General features: G+C 34.6%; 2 protein-coding genes across 2 annotated transcripts; both read left to right on the forward strand.

Moving 5' to 3' along the window:
* The first annotated feature begins 622 nt into the window (after window positions 1-622).
* On the forward strand, window positions 623-4,260 carry LOC101219357 (hypothetical protein). Its single transcript, XM_004149837.3, has 9 exons — window positions 623-785; window positions 888-1,009; window positions 1,097-1,197; window positions 1,371-1,563; window positions 1,665-1,757; window positions 2,066-2,125; window positions 2,240-2,314; window positions 2,665-2,745; window positions 3,648-4,260. Exons 1-9 carry the CDS (start codon window positions 701-703, stop codon window positions 3,963-3,965), a joined length of 1,128 nt encoding a protein of 375 aa, XP_004149885.1. The 5' UTR covers window positions 623-700; the 3' UTR covers window positions 3,966-4,260.
* A 1,805-nt stretch (window positions 4,261-6,065) lies between these two features.
* On the forward strand, window positions 6,066-9,399 carry LOC101219598 (diacylglycerol kinase 7). The gene is made up of 12 exons (XM_011657845.2): window positions 6,066-6,619; window positions 6,827-6,949; window positions 7,073-7,210; window positions 7,318-7,403; window positions 7,481-7,577; window positions 7,699-7,774; window positions 8,005-8,087; window positions 8,176-8,246; window positions 8,330-8,407; window positions 8,509-8,596; window positions 8,698-8,814; window positions 8,903-9,399. Exons 1-12 carry the CDS (start codon window positions 6,278-6,280, stop codon window positions 9,059-9,061), a joined length of 1,458 nt encoding a protein of 485 aa, XP_011656147.1. The 5' UTR covers window positions 6,066-6,277; the 3' UTR covers window positions 9,062-9,399.
* The last annotated feature ends 13,768 nt before the right edge of the window (window positions 9,400-23,167 follow it).

The raw sequence follows: 23,167 nt of genomic DNA on the forward strand, positions 1-23,167 counted from the left end.
CAACTTCGGAGTGCCACGACACCCAAGGGTTGTGTTGCGACGCATGAACCTTTTTTCATAAACAAAGTCTATTGCCTTTTGGCACTGCCTCCAACACCGCACCGCCAAGGCTTCAACATGAGATTCTCATAACTTTGTTCTATGCAGCCTCAAGTCACTTTAGTTGATGTCATATAACTTCCAATTGAGCTACAAAATGACGTCAACTCCAAATTACATCTATGAATTGCTCAAAATCTATAACACAATCAAATGAGACTGTAAAATCATGAAATGAGCCTGAATTAAGTAGAGATGAACAACACATTTCATACCCTATCACTTAGCTCATGACGAGGTAGTATCTATAACCATCTCTTAGTCCTAAGGTAGATTTTAAAAACAATATATTTCAATAATACACGAGCACGAGGACTTCAATTTTAACTATTAGCTAGAGAGCTGGGAACAAAGAGTGACACAAGTGATAAATATGTCCACTTCTTGGGGTTCACAACTTCTGGGGTCAAACACACCGGGTTGAGGGTAAATGGGGTATTTTATCTTTAAAAGAAATTAAAACAAACATTTTAAAAAGATCAAATTGATAAATGTTTTTGGACTTGGGGTATTTGGGTAATTGTCCAAAATAAAACCCCAAAACCGGAAATTGGTTAAACCTCAAGCAGCCGGATCGAGTTCGTCTGAACGCTGCAGACTAATGACCTACGCTGCGGATTCAAGATGGTCGACGGCCGCCATGAGCGTCACGCTGGCGTTTATCTCTGCCTCCGCCATCATATCTCGTAAAACTTCGAAACTTTTTTTTAGATCATATATGTCCTCTTTCTTAGTTTCTCCGATTTCCGATTTGTTTCTTACAATTAAAGTTTTGTTGTTTTCCCCAGTTTATCTTGTGACAAAGAAGTCCAGAGAGTTGGGTACCAAGGTTCGACAGCTCGAGGCTTCTCTAGCAGCTTCATTAAAAAAAACCGCCGCCGAGAGACAAGGCCGAATACGGGCACAGCAGGTACTTCATATCATTTGCTCTTCTGCATCGCTTCATGTTCCAGTGTTGTTATTTGATATCTTGGTTTCAATTTTCTCCCTACTTTAGGCTTTAAGGAAAGCAGTTGCGGAACCCAAGTCTGATAGTGTGAAATGTACTTCATATCCCATGACGCCAATCGGTACTATCCAATCATCCTTCACTACCAGGTTAGTTTTTTTATTGCATTATCTGGTAGTTGAAACATGAATTTTTGGGTCGTTGTTTTCTCATTTTTCTGTTCATAAAGCTAATGTCAAAAGTGGATATGTGTGAGCCATATTCTTCAGTTAGCTGTAAAAATCGAACAATCAATAACCTTTTTTGGGGGTTTTCTTTTTAGGAATGGGACTCCAAGGCAATCTTTGCTCGTACCTCTTGCAAGGGCACGGCTGGTGTTTTCTGCTCGCATTCCCCCAGCTTCCATTGAAGGTCTTGGAGAATATTCCCATTGCTGGGTCATATATGTCTTTCATTTGAACACAGATCTTGACAAGTTGTGGAAGGATCCATCGAAATCAAAATTCAAGGCCAAAGTACGTTTTCTTCATTAGTTGATGCTCCTTCAATGTGGAACTCATATTTTTATTATTCTTATAATTTCCTAAAATCCCATAAAAGGACAGCTCAATGGTAGGTTAGAGTACCGAGGTTGAAAGGCGAAAGAGTAGGAGTCTTTGCTACGAGATCTCCACATAGACCATGCCCAATCGGACTTACTGTTGCAAAGGTAAGATAATTTTTTTTAGTGCTGTCGATGTGTCTTGCAAGTTTATGGAGAAGCCCATGGTAGATCACAGACGTGGATGAAATGTGTCTTCCCCTAACGAGTTCTAGATGGGTTTTGCTGTCACATGAACATGGTCCAACATGTTTTGTATGGTTAGGCTGAAATGTCATTTAATTTAGTATTAGAAATTCATGGTTACAAGCTTGCAGTTGTTGTAACTTGCAAGTGTTAGACAGCATTCAGATGCAACAAATAAATGGGGGAATATTAAATCTAAGATTAATAGATCTGCTATGTTACCAATTCAGGTGGAGGCTGTCCAGGGACATGAAATTCTACTCTCTGGTGCCGACCTTGTTGATGGAACTGTAAGAGTTCGTTTTCAATTTTTCTTACCACGAAAAAGGTCTAGTTGAATTTATACGTTACTTCTTGGGGTAATGATTGTTATGATTTCTTGCTTTTTTTGAATTTTGTTACAGCCAGTACTTGATGTTAAACCTTATCTACCATACTGTGACAGTGTCCAAAATGCAACAGTCCCAAAGTGGTTACTGGTATGTCTTCAAGAATTAATTTCTATGACTAAACGTTATTTTAGAATTTCCTCGATGCTTATGTTATTGCTATTCATCGTTTAAATTGTTTTTTATGTTTTAGTTTTTGGCAACTATTCTTTCAGTCTGTCCCAACGAAGATTTATTCTGAATGTTGTGCTTTTCAAACTTCTCTTATGCATGGCATATGTGATATGACTAGTTGTGTGCAAATAACTTAAGAAATTCAGCTTTCCATATACTATTAGGTTTTTGTCCTACTCTCATATTTGGAGTTATACGCTGTGACCATGTAATATGTTTATGTACATTCCTCTTGGCATTCTTACATGTTATTTACGCCAACACAGGGGGACAATGTATTGACTGTTGCGTCCATTTGCTTCTCTGAAGAATTTACGTCCACTCTATCCAAGTGTTGGCCACTAACGGTGAGTTCCTTTTTCTTTTTCTTTATAATTAATTGATCATTGTTGTTTCATAATCATCATTATTATTGTTACTACTACATAGATATTCATTAGTGTTTGGGCCAACTTGGAATATTCGACAATATGCCAGAAATATTCTCTGATTGTTTTGCACAGGACATGGTAAAATCAATACACAACAATATTTTACTTAGCGTGCATAAGTTTTCCTTAAAATTTTGGGTATTGGAAAGGTGTAATGTAAAATCAAGAATCTAGTTTCTTTGGTTTCAAAAGGCACTTTTCAAATTGCTATATTTTATACCTGAAGGGGAGGGGAGGGGAGGGACGGGACGTCCTTGCTGGAGTTTTGGGTCATAATCAGCCTTAGGTTGGTCCTCTGATAGAAAACTTAATAAAAGTGAAAGCCTTTGTTGTCTTCTGGTGATATTGTAGCACAAGGAGTCTAAATGCCTAAAGATAATTACGCCTCTGGAATTTTACATTATGAACGTTGGGAGAGCGGCTGCTTTGTAGTCTGATTACCATTTTTGTGAAACTCCACGTTACAAAGAGCTAATGCTCTCAACTTTCATATGGTACAAAGTAGGATATTCTGGATGGGGTATGCCATTTAGGGGTGTTTAGTGGTTCGTAATGGGATGGGTTTGTAATGTAATGTAATCCAAAATCCATATTTAGATAGAGTGTTTTGGACTCAACTTATAATACAAACTTCATTCTGCTTAATAGTTTTCAATCCAACGTTCTCTCTCCCTGGTCTCATTTCTAACACTCATTTTTTATTTTTTATTTTCAGTAATGTAATCAGTCCAACTGTCTAAATAACTCTTTAATTTTTTCTTTGGTTTCCATCATTTTGCCACATAAATTTCTCACGCATCATATTTTGTTGGTTTCAGGAAAAGAAATCACTTTATGCGTCGGAAGATGAATTGAAAAACTTTGTGAAACAGGTGCTTTCTTGGGATATTCGATCAGTGTCTCAACGAAGTCGACCTCATTGCTCTCACATTAAGACGGATTCAGATGATAGTTCAGATTCAGATGGTCACCTAAATGACAAAGTTTCGAGTAGTTCACAAAGTTCTTCAAAGAGCACAATCTATCACCTACTTGTAGATGGCTTAGATGTTTCATACACAATTGGTTGCCATGGGGACGTGGTTGTGGACAAAGTGGAACTTGCATCATCTAGCTCGAGAACAAGAAGCAATTAACACAAAGCAAATTCTTCCGAATAGGCAAATCAGGGTTGTCTTATTACTAACCTTGCATTGCTACAATTAAAAGGATCCCCTATCTTGGAAATTTTCCCTTGAAATTATACTGCCTTGAATGGAGCTTGATCTTGCTCATCTTTCTGTCAGAAACAAACTGTAGGTTGAAACTGAGACTAGAATGCTGGATAAATTATGAGTTAAATGGTTTTGGTTGAAAAGCAGCTGTTTGCTTACGAATGAATCTTTGACTTTTATACCACAATCTTAAAACAAGAAAAGGATATGTTTGTGACCTCTGTACTCCAGGAGTAGCACAAGTGACTAGGTCACTATAGGCTGAACTGATTCACGTTTGGTTTGGATTTTGCTGTTTTTCATTTTTAGTTTAAAAAATTCTTTGCTTAGGTTTCTTTCTCTCTCTCTCTTAATTGAAAAAACAACTTTTCAATCATTTGCCCGAATGATCTTAATGTCACTTTTAGAGAATATTTTCAGTATGGCCACCCTTAATCAACCGAACAACAACTGATATAATATTGCAAAAATATATAGATTTTGTGGTCTCCTGTTTTAGTTATTTAGTTTGTTGGTTTCAAAGTATCCTACCTTATTTTTTTAGATTTGAATTTTGTTTTGATTTGATTTTTTAATTTCAAAATTTTATTCCTAAAATGAATACTAACCATCAATTTTTGACTTTAATTGATGCACTTCAACTTTTAGAATTAAAGTATAAATCAAAACTTATTAAAGAGTAAATCTTATCATTTATAAATTAAATTGAAATAAAACTCATGAAATATAAATTGGAGTCAAAACTTGATGGTGGTATGCTAACTATAACAATAATAATGTAAGTCCACTATTCTATGCTTTTATTTATGTTCTTGAAATGCGTTGTTGGTGGTTGAGGTATTAAATTCCTTCATTAATGTTTCTATGAATCGTCAACATGTTAGCTTAATCTACTGTGTGTTAATTGAAGGACATGTCAAATTCTTAATTATTGGAGGGCCACTTGCCTATATGACCAAACAACAAATGTTCTACTAGCAAAAACATTATATGTATTCAAATATAACATTTTCTTCAATATTTTAAGTATTTTAAAGAAATTTTCTTAATATTGCATTTTAAAGAAATTCTCTTTCAAGTGTTTTTATCTCACAGTTACTTGACAAAAATCAAGAATTGAGAAACGATAGAGAGAAACAAATGAACTCATGACAATCATATTTCTTACTTTTGAGGATGAAAATTGTCTCTTTTTTCTAAATATATACATATTAATTTTCTTTTGACTTTTGATGATGAAATTTGTCTTCTTTATTCACAACCATTTCTTTATGGCACAACTTTTCAGTCGTGAATATGTTCTCCCAAAATTCTGTCATTCAACAATTTTCAAGGTTTGGCTTCTTATACCCAATGTGGTATGTTTTATCTGTTTTGGTTTGGTTTTTTTCTTTTTCTTTTAGAGTATACAAATGTAACAGCAACTAATATAACACATTGCAAATAAATAAAAGAAAAAGTTTGTAGGTATATAAAATGTTAGATTTAGTTTGGATGGATTCTATCACTAATAAAATATAATAAATTATTCAATAAAAAAATCAAAAGAAAAAAAAATCATGGTACCATACAAAAGTAGAAACTTAGGGCTAAAGTGAGCCGAAAAGGGGACTTAGCCCTTGGCTTAAGCTAGAGTCTCTTTGGCCTTGGTTAAAGCCAAAGTCGAACCATACCAAATGCTTAATTTAGGTATGTCTCACTCATTTGGATCCAACATGTCATTTTTATGTCATAGTATATCCTAAAGTAGATAGAGACCATGTATAACCTTAAAACTATCACCATTACATTTAGGTCATGCACTTTAATTGAAAAATAGTTGATTTAATTTGACCTCAAGAACATGTGAATTAGAAAAAGAAAATATGTCTAACGTGAAGATAACTTACATTAGTAATAAAGGTATATATACCTTACATTAAAAAAAGAAATTGAAATTCACATCATCATTATCTAAAAAAAAAGGAGGATTGAAGGAAGCTCAATGTTTTTCGAATTTTTGTGTAAAGTCAGAATATTTAGTTGACATCAGACGTAAAGATGAGGAATTGTCTGACATCGGCCAGCGCAGTCCCTGTGATGCCAAACCAAAGTCCCCATCACCGACGCCACTCTGTTTACTCCTCACTCACAACCTTCCAACCTCCCGCTTTTATTGTTCCTACTCACCTAAGCTTTACTTCACCCCACAACAACAAAACACCAATCTTCCCCGCTTCTCAAACTCCCCACAAATGGACCATTCAAGCGCCGGACCCGGTGCCGGCGATGAAGTTACTGTAGCAGCTCGCTCCTCCTTCATCGACTCTCTCAAAGGCTGCGGCCTCTCCGGTATCCGAATCGATAAACATGAGCTCAATACAAAGGTTATAATGCCCCAATATCTCCGCTTTGCCTTGCGTGATTCTATCCGCTTGAAAGACCCCATTGCCGGAGCCTCTGCCACTACTCCGCCGCAGAATATGGTATCGCCATTGCCGGAGACCCCTTTGGTGGTCTTCATTAACCCACGTAGCGGTGGCCGCCATGGCCAGAAGCTTAAGCAGCGACTCCAGGAATTAATCAGCGAAGAACAGGTTCACTATTTATTCTGTGAAGAAGTCTCGGGATTCCCATTGTTTTTTCTTCTTTTTACGTGTGTCATCTTTGGAATTACTGTACTTGTTTTTTGTTTGATTCTTATTTTCGGTAGGTGTAATTGTTGTATTTGAATTTCGTATCTGATTTTTTGTATGTATAATTGAGTGAGGATTTACTTCAGAGTTTGTATTGTACTGTTGTAGGTGTTTGATCTTTTGGATGTGAAGCCTCATGAATTTGTGCAGTATGGACTGCGTTGCCTGGAAATCTTGGCTGATCATGGCGATGTTTGTGCTAAACAAACTCGTCAAAAAATAAGGATCATGGTATTTTGATATTCACACTAACCCCACATAAAAAGATTGTTTCTATTGCTTTACATATTTGTTATCCAATGGAACTGTTTCGTATTGGAAAATTGAGGAAGAGAACTTGAACTGGTGGAGCAGGTTGCAGGAGGTGATGGTACTGTCGGTTGGGTACTGGGAAGTCTAGCAGAACTTTACAAACAAGATCGCAACCCTGTTCTTCCTGTTGGGATTATTCCTCTTGGTACTGGGAATGATCTTGCCAGAAGTTTTGGTTGGGTGAGTTTTTGTAGTTTCAACTCGAAATTTTATAGGAAGGCATTATTTTTTCCTTTTCTACTCCAATTCAGAATCATTGCTTTGTTTTTGTTTTTTTTTTTAATCAGGGAGGTTCATTTCCTTTTGCTTGGAAATCTGCTGTTAAAAGATCTCTCCTCAGGGCTACCACTGGTCAAGTTGGTTCTTTGGATAGGTGAGAATTTGATTTTTTTTCTGAACTTCGAAGCTGTTTCTGGAGTTGGTTTTAAATTTGAATTTCTCTTGATGCAGTTGGCATGTTTCATTGTCGATGCCTGCTGGAGAAAAAGTGGAACCACCACATTCTTTGAAGCTAACAGAAGAAAGTGATCTGAATGAAGCTGTCCATGTAATTATATACTGTTTCAATTATACTATACCAGTTCCAATCACTTATCCACACAAAATAGAAGAAAATGTTGGAATTTATTTCTCAGTTTGTGATTGGAAATGTTGTCCCATGGCTGCAGAAACTGGATGACATAGAAGATTCACCTACCAAACTGACTTGTTTTGAAGGAGTATTTTATAATTACTTCAGCATAGGTAAGTTGAACTCACTGGTGAAGTTAAACTCTGAAATGTATATGTTTAGAGAAGTGATTAGTTGTAATTTCACTAGCAAAGTTGATTGTGTCTTGAACTTAATAGTCCCATGGAGGATTAGATTAATTAGTCATCATTCTGCTTCTCTTCTTTAAGACGATTGTCTATTTGCTTATCTGCAAAATCATTAGCAGTTGTTAATTAACCAATTCTATTAATGTACAATGCAGGAATGGATGCTCAAGTTGCCTACGGCTTCCACCATTTGCGCAACAAAAGACCGTACTTGGCTCAAGGTCCAGTTACAAATAAGGTTGAACTGACTATTATATTTATCCGTTAAACAAAACATGATTTCTTTTTTGATTAGTGGTTGTTTATAAATCTTTTATTTCTGACAGTTAATTTACTCAAGTTATAGTTGCACTCAAGGTTGGTTCTTCACATCCTGCTCAAACAATCCAAATTTGAGGTGATAGCTTATACTTATTAAAAACCCAGTAGAATGCATATATATTCTCAGTTTCTAACCACATAAAGCTTTTCTTGTTGTAGTGGGCTTAAGAACATCATTAGAATACATATAAAAAAGATCAACTGTGCAGAATGGGAAAAGGTTCCAGTTCCTTCCAGGTAGAACTGCTCTCTCTACTCTCTTATGTGCGAATCGTGAAACTTGTTTACTTCTTTTTTGGGGGACATCAATTGATGTTGTTTTTTTGGTTGGGCTATAGTGTTAGGTCTATTGTTGCTTTAAACTTACATAACTATGCAAGTGGAAGAAACCCATGGGGTAAGCTAAAGCCAGAGTACTTGGAGAAGGTACTGACGACGAAGTTCTGTTATGCTATTGTGTTTTTTTAGTTAGCATTGTTGTTTTCTCTTCATGCTATACATTGACTGAAATATTTATTTTGTACTAGAGAGGTTTTGTGGAAGCACATGCTGATGATGGTCTTCTAGAGATTTTTGGCCTAAAACAAGGATGGCATACATCATTTGTAATGGTAGATATAATCTCTGCCAAACATATCGCCCAGGTGCTTCATCTTTTTCAGGAAAATTACTACTTGGTTTTCTACTCCAAACACGATTTGTGTTTTTGAACTGTTGAATGTTTATTTACAGGCAGCAGCCATTAGAATTGAAATTAGAGGTGGGAAGCGAAAGAAGGCCTATCTGCAAATGGATGGGGAGCCATGGAAACAACCAATAAGCAAGGAAAACTCGACGTTTGTTGAAATCAAGAGGGTCCCTTTTCAATCACTAATGATCAATGGGGACTAAAAGCTTCTTCATCTCTCATCATCTCCTCTTCAGTTTGCTGGCCGAGTTGATATATTCTTTTTTGTATGATATTATCATATATATGTATGTCTAAATTATTCATGTTCAACACAACCCTTAGAACATCCCTGAGGGCCTGAGGCTTAAAAGTATGTCTAGTAGGCAATCTGAAAATGGGAAGGTGAAAGTAAGAGATTTACTTATAACAGGGTTATATTTCATGTTTTTATACCTGTGTAAAGAAACTTAGGTCTCAATCAAAGTTATAATGCTTTTAAATTTGTACCAATTACTTTAGTAAGCAATAGTTCAGTCCTTAAATCTTCAATTTGTGACAATTTCGGTCCTTGTTTTAGAGTATGACAATATTGTTTAGATCTTATCAAATTTCTTACACATGCAAATCGATAGATTCTTGATATAAAATATAATGAAATAGTTGATTATTTTTGTATGATAGGAACTAACTGTATTTAATAAAATATTTTTAGGATAGGAATTAGTTTTCCAAGTACTATTCACTACTTGGAAATTATTAGGTTAAATAGAAACTAGTGATACATTAATGGGCATGTTTTATGTTAGTTTTTTTTATAACTATTCTTTTGCAATATTGTATTATATAAAAGATAATGCATACTTTGGTTAAACAAATAAATTGAGTTTATAGATGAAATATTAGATATAATTATACATTTAAAAATTAATAATGTACCCATCAAATACCCATTCTTTTTGAGTGAATGTATTTTCCAAAGAAGTTATCAGTGCAACCTACAATCTCATATTTCTTCAATTGTCTAAACACAAAAAATAATATTTTAAGATTTTTAAGAAGAGAAATAAACTAACACATGACAATTTCTTTTGTTGAGTATAGTAGGAGTTCATAATAGATGAGTACATTTAAGTTTTTCTCAAGTTATTGTATATAAATCGACCGTTTGCCAAACTGTATTAAAATTGATTTAATCAGAATGATGAATAAATCACAATAGAACCCGATTGAACACCTTTTATTTCTCCATTGGATTAGGAAAATTAATTATAAATTCCAAAACAAGTTCGATATCTCCTTACAATTACGGAAAACACGTAAACAACAAAAGTAATTGAGTGGGATCAAACTTCTTACCTTAATCGATGAATTTACATGCTGGCCTGAATGTGTAAATAGGTAAAACCTAACCCAACTGATTACTTGCATCAAAGTACAAAGCTAATTAGTAGTAGTTTCATGGATTGGGCATTATGCTTGGCTTACTGTGCCTTGAATTCTTATGCCCAAATTGTGTGGTTCTTCAGTGGAATCTCCATGGTTGGGTGTAGTAGCTTCTGCTATCTCAGAAACAGAATGCTCTGATCCAGATTGAGTTGTTTGTGCATTATGTTCCATTTTGGTCTTCGTTTACTATACCCAAATTATGTGGAGTAGAAGGGACAGAATATACTCTAGAATGAGTTGTTTGCAGAGATGAAGAGCGGAAATGCAGGTTGTAAAAAAGCCTCACCATTTCAACCATTTTGAAAGTAAACGAAGACTGAGTCAACTCGGGCCAATATGTGAGAGAGAATTGAACCATATATATTAACAATGCCAACATGTTTACGAGTGCCATGATGATGAATAAACCACCAAATCTTCGAACATCCAGAGATGAATCGCTGAAATTTGGGATTGGTGGAGCATCTGGATTTGAGAAATATTCCTTCTCAATTTTGGACATTTTGTATACATCTTCATTCACATTCAATATTGCTCTCGAAAAGTAAGCCACCAGAGGTGATCCTTTTGGGAAGGCCTGTAGATTAATTTCCATAAACAACCCAAAACACACAAGCTAGGTTAAAAATGAAAGAGAAACAAAGAGAGAACTCACAAAACCAAATCCATCGTTTTTGTAAACAGGGCCGATCGTTTGAAAGCGGCCAGAAGGATATTTCCCAAGGAAGACCTTAATGTAAGGAAGTTCGTCAAAAATGGCAGCAACTCCACCATTACTGGTTCCTTTTTCTAGGGCTTCCTTATATTCTTCGGGGCTTCCGTAGGATTTCAACTGGGTTTCACTAAATCCAAGTTTTTTTAGGTAATCTTCCACAAAGGAACCGTTCAAAAAACCCACCGAGTTGCCATTCTTTTTTATCTCCTTGATATCAAAATTGGAACGTTTGCAACTTTTGTGCTGTTAACGTGGATGATAGATTTGCAGTGTAACTTTGGATGAGGATTAGCACCACGAAAATCCAAATGATCAGCACAAATCTCGATAAGTTGTTCATTACCTTCTCTCCTAATGATACATCCACCAAAATTGTTAGAAAATTATGTTGTTTAGGGATAAATTAAATTTGAGTTATGAGTGATGATGAGTAAGGTGCAAGTGTACTGGCTGTGAACAAAAACGAGAGTGGAGAGGGAAAACCAAAAGATGAGGCCAATTTTCTGTTGAGGCGACCCTTCTCCAAATTCAGAATTGACACGACATTCCAGTAGCCAAACTACAGAGCCAGTGAATATGAAAAAAATGAAAGAAACTATCCAAAGATTCAATTTAAATGGCTTGAAGAATACCCATATGTCTCCGTCATTGTCATTTTGCTTAGAAATAAGCAATGTGACCTCAGATTGTAAATAAGGCAAAGGGAAGTCTACCAACTGCGACCTATTTGCAACTATTGTTATGTCTCCAACAACTGCATCTACTTTCTGGTCCACTATCTGTTGCAGAAGCTCATCGTAAGACCCATTACTTTTCCCAATTTGGTTCATAAAAGGAACGAACGTATAGTTTATGGTAATGGGTATTAATTGAATGGCATTGAGGAAGATGTCGATGCAGAATCCAGAAGAGCTTTGGGGGTCGTTTATGTTGGTGTCTACGAACTCCTGGAAACCTTGTTTGATTGGAATTCCTACTCTTAAATTCATGGGAGGATGGTTGGTTGTGTATCCAGGCCAAATGGGTTGCTTCAATTGGTTAATTGAGAATGGAATTCCTTGAGTCCAGTTCCCAATTACAATCTCCTTCTCAGCCAACACATTGAACACTTCAAAAGTTGGTCGTTTTTTAGTTCTCCATCAACCAAATCGAAATCTCCACAGATGCCTTCGAAATTTGTATTCCGAATTACATCCCGAAGCTTTATCTTCATGATCGCAGTTGCAGGGATAGTGGACTGATTCACTTTCTCCACAGCCATGGCCAATGCCCTCACCGTATCGTACGCCTGCTGTTGAAAAATATGTTCAATAACCCTTTACTGAAGTCAAATTCTGCTGAAATTATTAAAATCTATGTGGCCACGTAAAAAAGAATCAGAGTCTTGCTCTTGCTCTCGTCTCCTTCTCGCACTTTTTTTCTCTCACAAATTACTACTTTCTCTCAACATGATCATCACACTCTCGCTTTACCACTCTCTTCACTAGAATTGGTAGAGTCGGAGCTGCTCACGTAGACTCCCGTGCAGAAGAAGAAGCAGAGGAAGGAAAAACAAAGGTAGGAAAGACGTAAGCGTGGGGAGAAGAAGAGAAAAAAAAGAAAAAGAAAAAAAAGGATACTTAGAAAAAGAAACTGCATCAGACACTTACAAAAAATAGCAAAAAATTATGATAATATCTAAGTGTATTTTTGTAATTGCATTTGGGAGGGATAGAAAGCAATAAAAAATATTCTTAACCACTGGTCTTCATTAATTTTATCTTTTTTAAAAATTGATTGGTTTTATAATTATTACTAATCACAAAAGAAAAAGAAACTTGGGTGCAGGTACTCATCTCTCTACCATACAAATTGTCTATTTTTATTTATAGATAAAATGTGATGAATGTATAATGTCCTGTGTAAAATGTCAATCATTTTGTCTCATTCTACTTCCAATTTGTTTGAAAATAAATATTATTTATCCAAGTGAGCAGGCCTAGTGTTGATTTTCTTCCTGATTATAGAAAATATTTCTTTCATTTTGGAAAATCTCTTCCAGGCGGAGTCTTTTATATAATGTACTGTTTTTTTTATTAGGGCTCACTTTTGATTACTATATTGTGGTTACACTTTGTGTGCACCACCTAGTTTATATATTCATTTGTTTTCCTTCTATGTGATAGGGAAAAATAGTTTATCTCAGCTCCAAAGAAGTTGCCTTGTAAAAGCAAGGAAAGCTCACACTTACAGAAAACCTAAGTAACTCTTATTTGAAGAGATTTGATCAAATAAAAGTTGTTTGTGCATTAATCGCTATGGAGTTCTAATGGATAAATATTGCATTATATATGTTTATCTTTTCCCATACCAAACTTTTTGTCGGTCAAGAACACGGTCTCAAAGTATGTAAGAGATATTACACCAAATTGGTTTATCAAACTCTATGTTTCGTTCTCTCTACATGTATCCTTCAATACTGTGTAGTCTCCTTACTTGTTTTCTTTAAATTGTTGCAAAAGCCTAGCTTGCCTTGTATTACGTTCTATGTTAAAATTTCACGAATGTCTAAATTTTTTATTAAACTACACATATATTTTTTTATTGCCTTATTCTATTAAACAATTTGGTTTTTGATTTTTAAAATTTTTTCAAGTTTTCTCTTAATTTATTTATTGAAGTCTTAGTTTATTAACTGTTCGATTATATTTTAATTTTAATTTTTTGGTTTTTGATTTTTGATTTTTATTTTTTGAATTGAATTAAATAATAACATAATTAACACATAATAATAGTGAATCTACAAGAGAAAGAAAAGATTAAAGATAGGTTGAAGTTTCAAGAGAGTGGCAATCCATAGACAAACCTAAAGAGAGTGATAGTGGAGGCCGTTGTTTGAACTTCACTTGAAAATGTTGAAACTTTTGGGTTATGGGTATGTATGGCCTTACACCCACAATCCCTTGCATGGAATCCATGACTTTGGATTCCAATAATAATGGATCAACCAAAGAAGAAAGGCCATCAGTTACAATCCATGCATATCCTTCACTCATCATTCCCTCTTTCTTCGCCACACTCAAAACCTTCCACCCAATTGAGAGAGTCATGTGAACAACAAATATGGTTTTGCGCTTATCCTTCAGCCTCTTTATCTTCTTTGAAATTTTGGCTAACGTGGATGACCGAGAGATCATGGTTCTAACAACCAATCGAGTGCCGTTTTGTTGCAAGGCATCAGCTAGATACGGGATGATCCCACGTCCATACTCCGTGTCTTCGTATATTGGAACTATCTCTCGCCATCCGTACATTTGAATAATGGCATTTATGGCTCCCATTTGAGCTGAATCCTTTTGAGCTGCCCTTATGAAATATGGGTTTTGTTTTGGAGACAAGGAGGGAGTTGTTACCGTAAAGGAGATTACAGGAATTTCATATTTTCTTCCGAATTCTGTTAGGTACAAGACTTGTTCTGTAGTTTGAGGTCCGATTATGGCTTCGACTCCGTCTCTTAACAACTCAGTTGCTGCAGATGCTACTTCGACCACATCTCCAGCACCCTTGAAGATAAAGGAAATACTGGTTTTGTATTTGAGATTTTTGGCGTAGAAATCAGAGAGGGCCATTTGGATGGAAGTGTTGGAGAGTATCCCCACAGTTGTATTGGGATCAAGTACTACACCTACTTTGACGAACTCGCAGCTGGCGTTCGCGGAAACCACCGCCTACACAAGCCACACCATGATGCAGCATCCTTCGCACCGGCTTCCCACACCCATCATCTCAAATCTCAATAATGGCAAAATATTTACTTTGTTTCTTACACTACTTTTGACTAGAATATTAATCTCTACCTCACAGCCTTGCATTGTGTTTATTTATAATCACAATCTCTAGTAATTGCTTAATAATATACAATAGAGTCGTCCATGATAGGTCAATATATATTTTCTTAAAAAAAAAAATATTGGGTACAGTCTCGCCTGCATATATCCTTGTGTTTGAAAAAGAAAAAGCATTTTTAGACAACTTATTTTTATCTGAAAGCACATTTGACAAAAGCTATTTAAAAGTAAACTTACAAAGCAATTAAAAAAAATTTAAAAGAAGATTTTTTTTTTTAAAATTAAAATTTTAAAAATGTATTTCAAACAGGAAAAATATTTTGGTGCATTGTAGGTAGATACTTTTGTGTATCTAATCATATTTTAATTTTTTTTTATGTTAGTAATGAGAAATGATGCAAATAAAATGGACAAATATGATCTAATTTGAACAATTTTATTTTAAAAAGAGAAAAATGGTGAAAGAAGAGCATAGAACCTGTAGCCCTATAGGTGCAACTTGATTCAATTTGCTTAATTACTATATGCCTAGCTACTGTTTTGAATTTTCTTTTCCTCGATACTTCTCCATTTATTAACTTTAAAAATCATTTGTTAATACTAATCCATTTATTTAAACTTTTTTTCTTAACAAGAGATTTATTGTTATTATCATTTATTTTAGAAAGCTAATTAACAAGTAACCACAGTGTCAAACATTATATCATTTATTTGAACTATTTTCTTTATTATTTAGAAGTTGATTTTTCATGGTTTTTCTTCTACTCTCTTGAATCATTATATTATTCTTCTTCCAATTATTACTTTGAAAAAACTCTGTGAAGTATTGAGATTTTTCCAAACGTGTACATTTAATTATTCCCACATATTAAATTTGTATGAGTTTATTTATAAATATAGTTAAATTTAATTATTCTCATTATTTATATATATATACCCATATATAATAATATATTTATTAAACATTCAAATTCTAAAAATATATTTTTTTATTAAATTAATCTATTAATTAATTTTTTTCTTTAATTATATTTAAATATCTCAATCTTCCGTTTTTCTTATTAAATTTAATTTAATTATTACTTAATCGAAATTATACATTTTTTCCAATTTTCAATATTTTTTAAAAAAATTCAAATATTTAAAAAAATATGTTATTAAAAAATATATTAAACAAATGAAAATAGTAATAATAATAATTAGAAGAAGTCGAAGTTACTTAAAATAATAATAATTATTATTATTTATAGTTTACCACTAATATAAGGTTTTTCATCCACACCAGCAGAAATCCACCTTTGATGCTTCATTTGAGAAAAAGTTTATGCATTTGTTCTGGAGATTGGTAACTTTTGAGTTGGAAATCATGGAGCTTCAACGACTTGAGAATCTCGTACATGAAAGAACCTCCTTGATACCCGACGTTCTCTCCATTATTAAGAAGCTAATTGATATAAGTTATAGTTGGTTTGAGCTCTTGGACCATCAAAAGTGAAGCCAAACTTGTAGTGTAACTTTGTGTAATGATAAGAACCACAAACAACCATATTATTACCACAATTTTGGTGTAGTTGTTGTATCTACGATCTTTTGAAATATTATAAAATTATCCAAAATGATAGGTTACAATATATTTAGTTATATTAAAATACTGATTTAAAATCAACAATCAAAGATAAACGGTAGTGATTTACATGGTTCAAACAGTACTTAAAATAATTTGTTATTAGGGAGAAAATATATCAGATTAGAAATTAAGATGTGTGAATTATTGTAAATGATAATATAAACACAAATACAACTTAGGTTCCATAGGTATTGTATTCCAAACCCCACCAGTGAGACCTGTGCTTGATCCATTTGAAGCGTTAGATAACAAATTTACTACAACAAAAAATGGTCTACGACGACAGTTATTTTCAGTCATAGAAGCGGGAGTCATTGAAAGTCATTCCATGACAGTTTTTGAAAACTGTCGCAATAAGTTTTTTCATGACAGGAAATAAATGTCGTTAAATACTATTTTATGACAACAAATCATTGTCATCATTTGCGTATTAACGACAGTTTAAAAATGTCGCAAATTCGTTTATTATGATATTTTTTAAATGTCAAGGATATGTTAATTGTGACAGTTTTTTTAAAAATTAAATGTCATTGTTTTACTATTGACGACATTTTTTCCTGTCAAATATAGGGCAAACATGACAGTTTTTCTTATAAAAAAAATGTCATTGTTTTAATATTGGCGACAAATTATGAAGCATAACGAATTCATATATTATGACATTTATTTCTTGTTGCAAATTCTTCAATTACTACCATTTTTTTCTGTTCTCCTCGTCGCTCTGCCATTACACGAACCATTTGAACGACAATAATGTTATAATACATAACACGCATATAGAAAAAAATGGTCAACACTTTAATATATACACACTATAATACAATTTGTAATATTCGTACATTTTAATCAATCAAATTTGAACAATTTACAAGAGTATGAAATTACAGCCCTTAATCAAAACTAGTGTAAACATCATCATAACTAGTATGGTTTAGGGGTGTACAAATATGGGTTGAACCCGAATAACTCGGACTACCCAACCCATATTATAAGGGTTGTGTTGGATTATGTTAAAATATGAGTTGAGTTAAAAAAATTTGATTTTTTCGGGTTGGGTTGGGTCTCGGGTTGGAGGGTTGAAAAATTTGGTTCAACCCAACCCAACACGAATTAATATAATATATATATATATATATATATATATATTATTTTAATAAAAACAAATTAGAGGTATATAAATTTTGAATTTAATGTATGAAGGTTTGAATTATGTAGGTTTGAAATTTATATGTAACAATTTCAAACTTTTATAACCATTAGAAACTAGAAAACGGAAAACGTCCGTCTCGAGGTTGAAACGCTACGATTGTGACACTTGGCTCCTCTTTGGTGGTCCTTTGAAGTCTTATAGCACGTTTTGGTGCAAAAAGTGGGGTCATTTCGTGGGACGAGACATATAGCTTCTTCATTTGTAGCCATGAACCTGGAAAACAAGTCAGCTAATATTGTGCAGAAGGAATTATTAGCTCTCCAAGACTTAGGCAATTCTTTGTAGAGAAAGTACAAGGTAACCGATCGCAAAAAATATGAAAATACAGGCGGTTATGACAAAAAGTCCCTCAAAATTGTCAATACTGAGGTGGGTAGAAGACAATTCAGCGGCTTCTGAACTCGAACATTCGACTTTTCTTGCAAAAAGAACTCTAAGATTACTCGAACGAGACCAGAAAGTAGTTGCATGTGAAGTTTTCAGATCTTCGACATTGTTCTAAGTTGGGTAGTTTCTTTCGGGGCCACAACAATTGTGGCCTCCTTTTCAGCGTTTTGGGATGGAAGTAAAAAGCAAAGTTTAGGGTATCACTGTTCGACTTTTGTATGCAAAAAAACTCTAACATAACTTGAAACGAGACCGCTCAGTAGCTGGATGTGAACTTTCGAGACCTTCAACACTGTTTTAAGTTAGGTAGTTTCTTCCGGGGCCACAACATCAGTGGCCCCCTTTTCAGCATTTTGGGACGAAACTAAAATCTGAAATCTAGGGCTTCACCGTTTGACTTTTGTACGCAAAAAAACCTCTACAATTGCTCGAAACGAGACCACCAAGTAGCTGGATGTGAAGTTTTGAGACATTTGACACTGTTCTAAGTTGGGTAGTTTCTTCCGGGGCCACAACATTGGTGGCCCCCTGTTCAATGTTTTAGGACGGAACTAAAAAATGAAGTTTGGGCATCACCGTTCGACTTTTCTAGAAAAAAAAAACTATAACAGTACTCCAAACGAGACCACCGAGGAGTTGAATGTGAACTTTCGAGACCTTCGACACTGTTTTAGGTTGGGCAGTTTCTTCCGGGGCCACATCATTGGTGGTCCCCTTTTCAGCGTTTTGGGACAAAATTAAAAAGCGAAGTTGTGGCATCATCATTCGACGTTTCTCACAAAAAAAACTCTAACATTACTCGAAACGAGACCACAAAGTAGTTGGATGTAAAGTTTTGAGACCTTCGACATTGTTCTAAGTTTGGAAGTTTTTGTCGGGGCCACCGCAATTGAGGCCCCATTTTCAACATTTTGATATGGAACTAAAAAGCGAAGTCTAGGACATCACTGTTCGACTTTTGTATTAAAAAAAACTCTACCATTACTCGAAACGAGACCACCCAGTAGCTGGATGTAAACTTTCGCGACCTTCGACACTGTTTTAAGTTGGGTAGTTTCTTCTATGGCCACAGCATCATGTTGGCTTTTTGGCCCTTAATCTCAAATTAATTTATTTTAATTATTCAATTAATTTATGTTTTGATGATAACAAATCTGATTTTTTTTATTGACAATTTTATTAATTTGAATAGACCATATCGTAGAGCTTGGAAAAATGATTCTAACGCCTCTTGAATCACCCAAATCGAAGTTCAAATGAAGAAAATATTGCTAAAAGAAGCTTAACGAAAAAATATCCGAGATGGTGACGTGGCGACCAAGCATTCAATTTGAACCAATTAGAGAAAGCCACTTGAAGCAATGAAGAAGTAACAAATGTGGCTTTTTGTTATGTTTTATTGGCTTTTATAAAGAAAATGAATTTAAAAGAAAAATGATTTTAATATTATTATTTTTTATTGTGTCTAACGGCTAGTTTTTTTAAAAGAGGGTGAAGTTACTTTATTGATTTCTTTTTAAACAAAATATTTTGAAAAGACATATTATTATATTATTATTTGTATTGTGTCTAACGGCTAATTAAATTTAAATCTCAACCATTCATTTTTCTTTTACTTATATCTAATGACCCAAATGATTTTGAATTTATCTTTCCTCTCTTTTTAAATACTTCACATTTACACAAGATCACCACATCTTTACAATCCTCAAGCAAAAAGCCAACATTGTTATTCTCTCTAAAGCTTCCAATTTTTATTCTTTTCATCTTATTCTTGAGAGCTTCTTATTGTATTGTGAGGATTAAACTTGTGAGCTTCAAATTGTATACTCACTCTTTTAGAGAGTTTTCTTTTGTGTGATTTAAAAATTTCATCATATTGTAACGGTTGGATCCTAACCCGTGAAAAGGATCGGGTTTGCTCTTGAACCCGAAAAAGGAGCAAGAATCGGTTCGACTCAAACCCGTGGAAAGAGTCCAAAGAAGATTTTTAATCAAAATCCCAAGGGGTGCTTGGGAAAGTGGATGTAGGTTGAGTTTAACCGAACCACTATAAAATTACGGTGTCTTCTTCTCTAACTCTTTTCTAATTATTTTTTAATTTAATTTTAGTTACATATTATTATTGGTTGAGTTTGATTGCATACTTCCATTCATATCTTTTTATCAATCTTGTTATTTAACAAAGTTTACAAAGTTCTTTATTTAAATTTTAGAAAATATCTAATTAGTTGATTTTACTTTTTATTTGTCAAAAAGTTTATTTAAACCCTATTCACCCCCCTCTAGGGTTGCCATACCGATCCAACACATCAGTGGCCCCCTTTTCAGCATTTTGGGACGAAACTAAAATCTAAAATCTAAGGCTTCACCGTTCGACTTTTGTACACAAAAAACTCTACAATTGCTCGAAACGAGACCACCAAGTAGTTGGCTGTGAAGTTTTGGGACATTTGACACTGTTCTAAGTTGGGTAGTTTCTTTCGGGGCCATAGAATTGGTGGCCCCTTGTTCAACATTTTGGGACAGAACTAAAAAGCGAAGTTTGGACATCACCATTCAACTTTTTCTAGCAAAAAAAACTCTAACAATACTCGAAACGAGATCACCAAGGAGTTGAATGTGAACTTTCGAGACCTTCGACGCTGTTTTAAGTTGGGAAGTTTCTTCGAGGGCCACAGCATTGGTGGTCCCCTTTTAGCGTTTTGGGACAAAATTAAAAAGCGAAGTTGTGGCATCACCATTCGACGTTTCTTGCAAAAAAAACTATAATGTTTCTCGAAACGAGACCACAAAGTAGTTGGATGTGAAGTTTCGAGACCTTCGACATTGTTCTAAGTTGGAAAGTTTCTGTCTGGGCCACCGCAATTGAGGCCCCATTTTCAGCATTGTGGGATGGAAGTAAAAAGCGAAGTTTAGGGTATCACTATTCGACTTTTGTATGCAAAAAAAAAAACTCTAACATTACTCGAAAAGAGACCACCCATTAGCTGGATGTGAACTTTCGAGACCTTCGACACTGTTTTAAGTTAGATAGTTTCTTCCGAGACCACAACATTGGTGGCCTCATTTTTAACATTTTGGGACGCAACTAAAAAGTGAAGTTTGGGCATCACCGTTCGACATTTGTAGGCAAAAAAACTCTAACATTACTTGAAACGAGACCATAAAGTAGTTGGATATGAAGATTCGAGACCTTCAACACTGTTCTAAGTCTGGTAGTTTCCTTCGAGGCCACAGCAATTGTGGCCCCCTTTTCTGCATTTTGGGATGGAACTAAAAAGTGAAGTTTAGAGCATCACTGTTCGACTTTTGTAGGAAAAAATACTCTAACATTACTCGAAACGAGACCACCAAGGAGCTGAATTAATGTGAACTTTCGAGACTTTTGACACTGTTTTAAGTTAGGTAGTTTCTTAAGGGGCCACAGCATTGGTGGTCTCCTTTCAGCGTTTTGCAACGAAATTAAAAAGTCAAGTTGTGGCATCACCGTTCGACGTTTTTGGCAAAGAAAAAACTCTAACATTACTCGAAACGAGACCACAAAGTAGTTGGATGCGAAGTTTCGAGACCTTCGACATTGTTTTAAGTTGGGATGTTTCTTTCGGGACCACTGCAATTGAGGCCCCATTTTCAGCGTTTAGGGATGGAACTAAAAAGCGAACACTACTAGAAAAATGGGCTTTCTTGACGGTTATTGTTTTCATTTCTTGACGTTTTTTGAAAAAACGTCAAGAAAGATTTCATTTTTAATAAATAACGTCAAGAATTTTTCTGAAACATCATTCTTGACGTTTATTAAACGTCAAGAAAAATAAAATTTTCCTTGACGTTTTTAAAACATCAAGAAATATATATTAAATTTATGACGTTCTTAAAACGTCAAGAAGCGTATGAATTCGACATGCTTGACGTTTCTTAAACGTCAAGAATTTAAAATTTTACTCGACGTTTTAAAAACGTCAAGAAGTTTTTAAAAAAATCCTTGACGTTTTGAAAAATGTCAAGAAATTTATAAAAAAAATCCTTGACGTTTTTAAAAATGTCAAGAAATTTATAAAATATTCTTGACGTTTTTAAAACGTCAAGACTATTGTAAAAATTGCTTGACGTTTTTAAAACGTCAAGAATTTAGTCATAAAACGACGTCGTTTCAATTAAGTCCATTTTCTCTTTTCTAAAACCCTAATTTGTCCCGCGTGAAGGGAGCCTTTAGACGTCGTCGAAATCCTTTCCCTCTCAAGCCGAAATCATCTCCCTCTCCAGCCGAAATCCATTCCCTTTCCAGCCGAAATCCTTGCCATTCGAAAAAAGTGTGTTCAGCGGTCATCGTCGTTCGCTTTCAACGCTTATCCCTTCGCCTTGAACGTCTGTCCGTTCGATTTCACCGTCGAGTTCCACCTCTTCGAATCCCTCACGTCCTTCGTTTCAAAGTCCTCCGTCCGCCGCATTCCATCTTTCCAAAATCCCTGAGTACCTCACGCTGCTGCGCGCTCGTTATTTCGACTTCACCAACAAGTGCCTCACGTTCGTCGCTTCAAAATCCATTATCCACTAAGTTGAGGTTAGGCTTTTATTTCTCTAAAACATATAACAATTTCATTATTCTTCATTATATAAACTCAGATGGCACGATTAGCAATAATAGATAGGAAGGATGGAGGTGTAAACTTCGAATTGATTGAAATTAGTATATTTTTATTCAATCTTTAAAGTACTGTAGTTTTTCTTCACCATCAAATTTTATTAGGATTTAAAGAAAACAAATGAATGTATGAACAAATTGCTTTCTTTCTAACTGGAATTTTATTAGGTTGATTACGATCTTCATGACTGGAATCTTTGTTTAGTGATGCTCATTTTGTTTGACTTACTCAACCGTGCAATTGCTTTCTTTCTTATGATCACTTTAAAAAAGAAATGAGTTTAGTTAGTTCTTTTAATTTTCTTAAGTTTCATTTGTAATGCATGAAAATCTCTTAGCAGTAGAAACTGAAGACCATAATTGTAGAAGATTTGTATAGATTGGATTCACATTCTCAACATTGGTTATACAAGGCATTACTTATCATTGTCCTTCCACTTTAATTATCAATAGTGAAATAACTTTATTTC

Source organism: Cucumis sativus, chromosome 1 (assembly GCF_000004075.3).
Source record: "Cucumis sativus cultivar 9930 chromosome 1, Cucumber_9930_V3, whole genome shotgun sequence".
Taxonomy (NCBI): domain Eukaryota; kingdom Viridiplantae; phylum Streptophyta; class Magnoliopsida; order Cucurbitales; family Cucurbitaceae; genus Cucumis; species Cucumis sativus.